Here is a 10,000-nt window from a genome sequence, read left to right on the forward strand (position 1 = left end):
CAACAGGATCCTCTAGAATCCTGGATTCTGCATAAGAGATGAAGCCAAAACTAAAACCACATTCTCCAAAACCAAAACAGGTTTCGCCATACGTCTCAGTCAAAGGCTTTCTCGGTATGTAGTGTCTGAACAACCTTGGGATGGCTGGAGAATTAGAAGTATTAAGAAGCCTTTGGGGATTGGGAAATTAGGGCCTCACAAGCATAAATCTGGTCTGGTCAGGGCTGTGAAGATGGACAGAACTGAGTGGCACTGGGATAGAACCTGCGAAAGGGTTTTGAAGCCTACATTTTGAGTGTGAGATGAGATGATTGTGAGATGAGCCTTTAACTGCAACATGAAAGAGGATCCTTATCTTCTTTTAATAAAAGCGAAACGTGGGCTTCTGATCCAGAAGGGTTCCTTTCCTTCAACATATCTAAGAATTGCAGAGAAAGAAGCAGAGAATAGTTTGTAAAATTAAACTATACACCCATTGGGGCCAGGTGATTTACCGCATTTATGTCATTTGATAGCTTCTTGTTTCTCTCGATATCCCAACCAAAAAATCTGGGGAGACCTCAGACCTTTAAAACATGTTCATATCCATGGGTGATCTTATCCTGGTGAGAATGTATACCTGGTACAGCCTGGCAGAGCTTAGTGAGCAAGGAGTCTACCTGCCTTCTTCTTTCTAAAAAGAGTTTCAGCTCTTGTCTCTCAACCTAAATTGTTGATAGGAGATCTAACTTCATGGTCATGGTGATACGTAAATTCTGGGTTGGGGCTGGAGGCATATCAACTATCCCGTTCTTCTGTGATACTGATTATTCTTTGTTTTTTATTTGCTTATCAATCAGACATGTTTTCCATCTCAGTAAAATATAAAATAGGATATAGATTATGGACCTGAGCAATCAATGCTGCTAACTTTTTCATATTTAGTTACTTACTACACTTTTATCCAAAGAGACTTGAAGTTAATCCAGATTCATGTCATTAATGAGCAGGTAGGGGTTCAAATACTTTATGAGGGATGCCTACAGGTAGACTGCAGATATTGAGGTAATTTTTGTCATATAATTTGAACCATCAGACATCTTCAGTAACTCTCCACAAAGATCACGGTTTACCTCCAGGTCAACGCTTGAAACACTGAAAACCAAACAGACAATGCTGTCCATCAGAGTTGGACAGCAGAGACACGTTAAACAGTATCAGAGCTGAAGGCCTCAGGGCTGACGGCCTCAGAGCTGAAGGTCTCAGAGCTGAAGGTCTCAGGGCTGAAGGCCTCAGGGCTGAAGGTCCCAGAGCTGAAGGCCTCTGGGCTGAAGGCCTCAGAGCTGAAGGCCTCAGGGCTGAAGGTCTCAGGGCTGAAGGCCTCAGGGCTGAAGGCCTCAGAGCTGAAGGTCTCAGAGCTAAAGGCCTCAGGGCTGAAGGCCTCAGAGCTGAAGGTCTCAGGGCTGAAGGCCTCAGAGCTGAAGGTCTCAGGGCTGAAGGCCTCAGAGCTGAAGGTCTCAGGGCTAAAGGTCTCAGAGCTGAAGGTCTCAGAACTGAAGGTCTCAGGGCTAAAGGTCTCAGAGCTGAAGGTCTCAGAGCTGAAGGTCCTCTGCAGCGTCTATGCTGGACTCGTATGTCTCCTTGAGACTGCTGCTCTTGACGGAGGGTTCATCAGGAACATGGGCCAGGGGGTCAGGCCGGATCAGGTACCTGAGGATGGAGAGGGAAGGTGGGACCAGGGTTAACACTTGAACAGGACTCAATCCCTCGGTTTCATTCCTCTGTTTAGGAGGTTGAGCTTCCATTTCTCTATGGACATTGTACATTGTACAAGCCAGCCTGGAGGATGACCCCTACAATTTAGGCCAATCTTGACAAGACTCAAAGGGCGAACAGGGAGCTTGATGCAACATTGGCTGACTGCAAACACAAATCTGATGCCAAACTCGAGGGAGCTAGGCCGGTAAAAGCAACGGGTCAGACTATGTGATGATTGATGATCATTACAGCAATTGAGTGTTGATTCTAAAGCAAGCAGATTAAGGACAACTAATTGATATATTCCTGGTAATACTGGAGTGTTTTAGTGGTGACTGGTGCTCGTACACAATGTCATTGATCTCCAGCCGGGTGTCGGGGGCGGGGTTTATCAGAACATAGGACAGAGTGTTCTGCTGGTCACGCAGCTCGCCTGAAACAAACACGGTGACAGCACGTCAGGATAACACAGGCACAGCGATACAGGATTCTGCCTTATCACCATAATGATTAAAACACGATTACCTTGTAAGTGGCCCAAGTTGACTCTGTTCATGACATCACTGCCTGTCAAATGAGCCATGTCATCTATAGAAAGACAGGGTTACAGATCAGCAGTCAGAACCAGGAAGGAAGGCTCCCTCGCTTGTATGGCAGGTAACAGCGCAAACCTGTCCCCTTGGTTACGGTTCATAGTCAATGGAAGGGGTCTCACCATACTCCGAGGTGGGCAGGCCCAGGTGCTTCATGCGGTTGCGGACCAGCTGGGAAAGCTCCTCGCGTTCAGAGCGGCGGTAGAAGGTGAACCGCTGTTGGGCCATGCGCTGGCCGCAGTCCGGGGCCGGCCGGGCCCCCGGGGGCCCCGAGGGCCAGCGCGGGCTCCTCTTGCTCAGCCGACGGGCCCACTGCATGCTCTTCTTCCTCCGCAGGGGTTCCGGGCGCTCGGCACCACGGCACTCCTCCCCACCCTTCTCCATGGGCACCTCCCCCTGGGGGTTCAGCTTCGCTGACGTATGGGACTGGGGGGTGGGGAGAGAGGGTAGGGGGCCATGGGGGTCAGGGGTCCACAGCATGGGAGTGGGCTTACAGAGTCAAACAAGCTAAGTCAAGATCATTTGTTTAGCACCTTATCACCAGTGTTGCCAGATTGGGCCAGATTTCCCGCCCCATCTGGCAACACTGCTTATCAAAGTTAAGAGTCTCAAAAGGCTTCAAAGACCAGGGGCCTCCACGGATTCTGTTTTTTGCTAAGGAAATTTCCTTTCCTAACGAGATGACCCGGAAAGGTACCTCGATGCAACCATTTAAACCAACCTTAGCATAGGTTACTCCTGACAAACCTTTATGAACGGAAGGGTGACACATGTATCCCATATTCCTTTAAGACGGCAATTTTTAAAGTGCACAGACTCATGAGAGACGCGGTAAAGCAGAAGAAGAGAATTCACTTACAAAGTAGCTGTCAAGCAAAGTGCTGTAAAGTCAACGTCAACATAAGATTAGCCTCTTTTTCACATGTGAATTGGGATTCAAGTGGCCTCAAATATTCCCGTTGGCCAAGTCCGACCTAAGTGTTTCTCACTGTTGGCCACAGCCTTATTGAAATCAATACGACAAGAACGCATGGATCAAAAGAGCGCTTGTTGTAGTCCATCTTCGGAAATTGTAGTTTCACTCTTAGAGACGCTATAGGTCGGCAATACCCGCTGTCGCGCAATGACGTCGGTTAGGAAGAGTGGAGTCAAATTTATTTTAAACAATGTATTTTCCTATGTTCGAAAGGAGGCACCTTTTCATCTCTCCTTGACCCGATGACGTTTTCCATAAAGGTTAAGGGAAGGAGGAATAAAGGCTAGGGGATTTGACAATCCGTAGAGGCCCCAGCATCTCTACATGATAAATGGATGGCCGGTTGGATAGTGTGGAGCATGTGTGGGTGATCTGTTCACCTGACCCAACTCAGACTGAATAGTCTCTGGGCTGCACACCTGAGGTACATTAACCAATCAATGCACACAGGTTAAAGCAGCCATCACCACACACTCTCTGACTGAGATCTCTGACTTTGCAGCATAGAACATCGGCTCTGCGTGCTTCCAACTGTACAATACACCAGTTCACTCAACATCAACCTGTCTCCTGGTGGGTGGAGCCGAGTACAGGGAAACCTAACGCAGATAGAAAGGCCGAGAGATAGGTGAATAGATAAAAAGATAGACCCATATTGCATCTACATGGTAATTTGCAATTACATTGCATACGTTCATTGAATTAATTGTATATTTTCATGCAATTACTTGTATTTGTTCATGTATTTTATTGTATATGGTCGTGAAATCTGTCTGTATATGTCATGTGTTTATGCTTGCATGCTAAGCATGCATCCATTGCAAAAAGAGGTGCTCAACCTCAATGAGACTTCCTGAAGAAATAATAGGTCAATAAATAGGTTAAATAAAATAAAAAATAGATGGCAAGATAGATAGACCATTAGACAAGCCGACACACAGTATATATGTCTGTCTGGTAACTCAACCTCCGGGGGAGAGAACATGTGGTATTCCGTCCTGTAAATCCCAATCGGGATCTCAGCGCTGGAGGAGCAGAGCTTCTGGAAAAGTCTCCCATACGTCCTGATCCACAGATCCTCCTCAGAGATCTTCATCTGGACACACAGAGGAGCACACCGATGATTATTGGGAATACGCACCAATGGCACATCCACCATATCATATTAGTATTATTACTGTTGCTGTGGTTTTAATTACTCACAGCACAAAGATACCCTGATCCCGGAGTGGTGTCCAGACCGAGAAGCAGCCTGGCAATGAGGATCATGTAGTCCTTCACAAAAGACTAATAGAGAGATGCAGCACATGGGATTACTCCATTAAATGGTGAAATCACATCACAAATAGCATGCTGTCCCCTTGCTAAACACGAGGGGGCACTGTTGAAACATTTGTCCTCCGTCCTCTTCACAAGATCCAACGCTTTTTTCCCACCCAATATATATATATATATATATATTTTTTTTTTTTGCTAATCCCTACACTGTGCCCCCCTTAGAGGAACCTAGTTTGGGAATTATCTTTTTTCCCCCTCGTTTACCCTCTTGTTTTCCTTTTCTTATCTAATAATGAGGGAGCGCATGCGCCCCGACAGTCTCTCCGTCCTGTCTCCCCACACTCTCTTTTATGTTTCTTGGACATGATGTAACTGGTAATTTCGCTGCTCTGTACTTGTGACATGTGCAATGACAAGTCTCTATTCTATTCTATCACAGAAATTTATTCCATTCCGATTCCTGCATTTCAACCCAAGTCCCGGCTGTGGCGGTGTTGAGGGCTCCAGCAGAAACCAACCTGGTACAGCAGAGCGTCCACCAGCAGAAACCCACCTGGTACAGCAGAGCGTCCACAGCAGAAACCCACCTGGTACAGCAGAGCGTCCACAGCAGAAACCCACCTGGTACAGCAGAGCGTCCACAGCAGAAACCCACCTGGTACAGCAGAGCGTCCACCAGCAGAAACCCACCTGGTACAGCAGAGCGTCCACCAGCAGAAACCAACCTGGTACAGCAGATCGTCCACAGCAGAAACCCACCTGGTACAGCAGAGTGTCCACCAGCAGAAACCCACCTGGTACAGCAGATCGTCCACAGCAGAAACCCACCTGGTACAGCAAGGTGTCCAACATGCTGATGCTGAACACCCGGCCCGCTGCGAAGGGCAGGCGGAACATGAAGGCCAGGTTGGAGCCTCGGTCGCGCTCCTTCTGTTGGGAAGCAGACTTTTTTTGATTCAGTAAGAACAGGCATCTTGGACATTGACGGAGTGGATTACATGTGGAGAGGGGGGAAAGGAACTCTTAGAACATTATGATTGCTTTTATGTCATCAGTTTTAGACTTCTACTTCAGGACTTCTCTCACCTTCTCCAGCTTGGAGAGGGCCAGGGAGTAGCAGTCCTTGGCTCTGAACTGCATGAACCTCATGTTGGAGGGGTGTGTGAGTTCTGTGATGATGCTCAGACTGGGGAACAACCTGCAATGGGAGGGCCTTCGTTAGGCTAGGTTTCAGATGCATTGTGGGCAATAGCCTGAAAACTCAAAAGAAAATACCATGATCTTCCCCCATCTGTTTAACTTAGTCCAATTTCTACTGTGTTATAATACCGTTTTTTAAGGGGAGATGTTCTCTCCATCTAAAATTTGTGGAAGAGATGTAGTCAACTTTCCAAAGCAGAGTGGGGGTGGGGGTGCTGTACGCTAGCCTGACATATGTGTCTACTTCCTGTCCAAATCCTGTCTGAGTTCCAGCAAACATCTTTCTTATCAGAAACAGCTTTAACTGCAATAGTCTTCTTTAAGAGAAACTATTCCATGCAGTTCTATGAATAATGTCGCAGTAGCAGATTTAACAGACCGTTCCACATCAGCGACAGCCGTCTTGTCGACCAAAATGTCTCCAGTTTCTGAATCTAGGTCTTTATCTTATGTAAACATCGACTGTATGTATTTAGCAGGACACAGGGTTACCTGAACATGGTCTGCACGTTGACGATGGTCTTGGCGTCGGCCATGTAGTCCTCCTCAGCGCTCATGGTGCTCTCCTTGTCCACCACCACCAGGTTATCAGCGTACAGGATCCCACACTGCAGCAGGCTGTCCAGACTGACGGGAGACATGCACGCGCATCAGCACACACATCACATGAGCACTCGCACACATGGGCACACACATGCACACACACACACACACACACACACACACACACACACACACACACACACACACACACACACACACACACAAACACACACAAACACACACACACACACACACACACACACACACACACACACACACACACACACACACACACACACTCTGTGTTCAGTCTTTGGTCTTAGGGCAGGGTTAGTTCAGTCCATGGTCTAAGGATAGGGTTAGTTCAGTCTATGCTCTTAGGTCAGGGTTAGTTCAATCTATGGTCTTAGGTCAGGGTTAGTTCAGTCTATGATCTAAGGATAGCGTTAGTTCAGTCTATGGTCTTAGGTCAGGGTTAGTTCAGTCTATGGTCTTAGGTCAGGGTTAGTTCAGTCTATTGTCTTAGGTCAGGGTTAGTTCAGTCTATGGTCTTAGGTCAGGGTTAAGGTTACGGTGCAAGGGTCCTTACTTGTCTATGGTCCCAGCCATATAATACACCATAGGGAAACTGCAGATGGCCTCCAGGAAATGTTTTTCTGGACTAGAGGAAGTACAACACATGCAACAAGAGACAAAACAAACAAACAAATAGCATGTATTTCTGGTATGATGGAGAGCACAAGCTCCACTGGGGAACGAGGGGGACAGAGAATCGGCCAGCAGGGAAGAGCAGCCAGAGATCTGGTCTGAAGGTCATGGTTTGTCCCTGGTAAATGTCTCTCTGTGCTTAAGGCTGTGGTCAGGACAGACCCATGCTGAAGTACATTTACATTAAGGGCATTTAGCAGACGCTTTTGTCAACGGTTAATATACACACATTGACACACCGACACGGAATCAACCGCGGAGTCGACAGCCAGCTCGTCAGAAGCAGTTAGGGTGAGGCGTCTCCCTCAGGGACACCTCGACACTCGGTTACAAGTCAACGCACTCTACCTCCTGAGCTATGCCCACACAAATCTTAAAGAGACCTGAGAGTATGCACATGGTGGCAGATAAAAAAGATACATCACTATCATCATCGGCATCATCATCATCATCACAAAAACAATAAAAGTGTAATTGTTGTCCCACTCAAATGTAAATGTGTTCATTCCATCATTCTTTTGACTTGTTTGCGGCAAGTGAAAAGTGTGCAATTCAGGTTCAAGGCAAATCGGGTTGCTATGGTTACTGGCCGGCGTGGCTGAGGTGGAGCGCAGCACTTTCCTTTTTCTTTTCTGCGCTGAACCACTTAAACGCTGCATCGCTGCTCAGCGAGCAATGATACACAGACGCACAAAAGACCCAACGCCTACACAACCTTGTCCTAAAAGCTACACCTACGTCAGCATATTGAGCCTGTGTGTCCCTGGATGGATTAGTGACATAGAGCGAGGAGGACGAGGAACAGGGGCTTTACAGGAAGCAAGGAAGGAGGAAAAAAGGAAGGAAGGAAGGAGGAAAGAAAGAAAAAAAAGGAATAAGGAAAGAAGGAAGGAGAAAGGTAGAGGAGGGGACGAGAGAGGAGTCAATGAAGGGATTAAAGTAGGGACTATATTATGAAAGAAGGAAGGAATGAGGAAGGATAGAAGTAAAAGAAAAGAACAGAGAGAGAGAGAGAGAGGGAGAGAGAGAGGGAGAGAGAGAGAGAGAGAGAGAGAGAGAGAGAGAGAGAGAGAGAGAGAGAGAGAGAGAGAGAGAGAGGGGGAGAGAGAGAGGGGGAGAGAGAGAGGGAGAGAGAGAGAGAGAGAGAGAGAGAGAGAGAGAGAGAGAGAGAGATGATCCCTGTGTCTGTCAGTACAGTGAGTGTCTGTGATGGTGTCTCACGGGTTGTCCAGCAGCAGTACGATGGGGTGGAGCTCCCTGCGGGGCCGGTAGTACGCCCTTAGAGGCACTATGAAGTTATACAGGCCGTTGCCCGCCGTCTCGGCCGAAACTATAATGACCTTGTTTTCAAAACCATACGCCTTTGCATCTTCAAAGGCGTTGTGCCCGCAACCCTAGAGGATGAGGAAACACAAGAGAGGTGATGTTGGTGGGAGATCACTGGAGGGTAATCAAAGTAGAGGTGACTGATACGGTGGAGGTTAACCTGGTCCAGCTGCAGGCAGCAGAAGGAGGCCTTGTCAGCCAGCAGATGGCACAGAGTCGGGGAGCTGCCGATGTAGGGAGAATTAGGGGGGTAACCTTTCACATACCTGCCAAGAAACACACACATTCATTCAAATGAACACATCGCAAACATAAAAAGCCTGTCACGATGATCATGGTAAGAATCCATTTTCATTATTCAATAAAAGAAAGATCTTTATGATTGGGACACTTCTCTTTGTTTACATTTATGCACTTTAATATACTGTATAAAGTACTGTTACTTAGCCACTTTATCATTTACTTTTCATAGTTTCATAGTTTATAATTTATATTGTTTATACCATCTGTTTTTTTTACCCTGTTTGTCTTTACTTTAACTTTCTATCTATCTATTTATCTATCTATCTATCTATCTATCTATCTATCTATCTATCTATCTATCTATCTATCTATCTATCTATCTATCTATCCATCCATCCATCCATCCATCCATCCATCCATCCATCCATCCATCCATCCATCCATCCATCCATCCATCCATCCATCCATCCATCCATCCATCCATCCATCCATCCATCCATCCATCCATCCATCCATCCATCCATCCATCCATCCATCCATCCATCCATCCATCCATCCATCCATCCATCCATCCATCCATCCATCCATCCATCCATCCATCTAAATATTTTGTACTATTGTTACTAGATAGTGGGAAGTATACTAATGAATGATGGAAAGTCCCACACCCACCCACCCACACACACACACACACACACACACACACACACACACACACACACACACACACACACACACACACACACACACACACACACACACACACACACACACGCACACGCACACAGATACACGACTCTCACTCAGTCAAACAGGGGCCTTTCTCCTCAGAGTAGCTGGAGTCGTCTTCTGACTGGTCGGACAGGAGGTCACATGGTAGGATGGCGGCGGAGTCTGCGATCTCCAGGACGGTCGCGATGCTGGGCCGCCGGCCCCCAGCTCCGTTCACCGTGAGGGGGGCCGGGCTACTGGTGGACGGGTTGGGGGGACTGGTGGTCTGCAGGTCGATTGCAACAGTACCTAGAGAACATAAGGCCAGAAGTGACATGCTATAACATAAGAGTACAATGATCCTGGTCTCTGTATTCTGATGTCACATGGGGGTGGCTAAGGTTGTTTATTGACGTTGAGAGGGATTTGAAGGCAAGGCTCATTCTAAGGTCTGTCGTACTTCAGTAGTAGACAGTTCAGTCCGACAGTAGGCCCTTTTCACAGAGGACATTGTATAAAACACAATAATGATGTGTCCCCTACTTTGATGCACCAGGGCACAGTCCATGGTCAATCTCTGAAATCTTCGCTAGTTTACTCCCTTTGCCCTGAAACATGAAAGAGCAGACCCAACATGTGTGCTAGGAGCGCTACTGTGTTAGACCAATGAGGTACCCCTTAGAAA

General features: G+C 47.1%; 1 protein-coding gene across 1 annotated transcript in view; it reads right to left on the minus strand.

The window, feature by feature from the left end:
• Positions 1 to 10,000, minus strand: part of kcnt1a (potassium sodium-activated channel subfamily T member 1a) — a 23,731-nt gene that overhangs the window by 1,992 nt on the left and 11,739 nt on the right. Inside the window, exons 19-31 of the mRNA XM_030342217.1 lie at positions 9,408 to 9,624; positions 8,522 to 8,627; positions 8,257 to 8,429; positions 6,917 to 6,988; positions 6,277 to 6,411; positions 5,671 to 5,782; positions 5,413 to 5,514; positions 4,510 to 4,593; positions 4,274 to 4,402; positions 2,453 to 2,756; positions 2,263 to 2,325; positions 2,086 to 2,170; positions 1 to 1,689 (exon numbers count right to left, since the gene is read on the minus strand). The exon at positions 1 to 1,689 is cut by the window's left edge and continues 1,992 nt beyond it. Of these exons, the coding sequence (XP_030198077.1) occupies positions 1,572 to 1,689; positions 2,086 to 2,170; positions 2,263 to 2,325; positions 2,453 to 2,756; positions 4,274 to 4,402; positions 4,510 to 4,593; positions 5,413 to 5,514; positions 5,671 to 5,782; positions 6,277 to 6,411; positions 6,917 to 6,988; positions 8,257 to 8,429; positions 8,522 to 8,627; positions 9,408 to 9,624 (1,700 nt within the window). The 3' untranslated portion in view covers positions 1 to 1,571. The remainder of the gene's footprint in view (positions 1,690 to 2,085; positions 2,171 to 2,262; positions 2,326 to 2,452; positions 2,757 to 4,273; positions 4,403 to 4,509; positions 4,594 to 5,412; positions 5,515 to 5,670; positions 5,783 to 6,276; positions 6,412 to 6,916; positions 6,989 to 8,256; positions 8,430 to 8,521; positions 8,628 to 9,407; positions 9,625 to 10,000) is intronic.

This window comes from Gadus morhua, chromosome 19 (genome assembly GCF_902167405.1).
Source record: "Gadus morhua chromosome 19, gadMor3.0, whole genome shotgun sequence".
NCBI lineage: Eukaryota > Metazoa > Chordata > Actinopteri > Gadiformes > Gadidae > Gadus > Gadus morhua.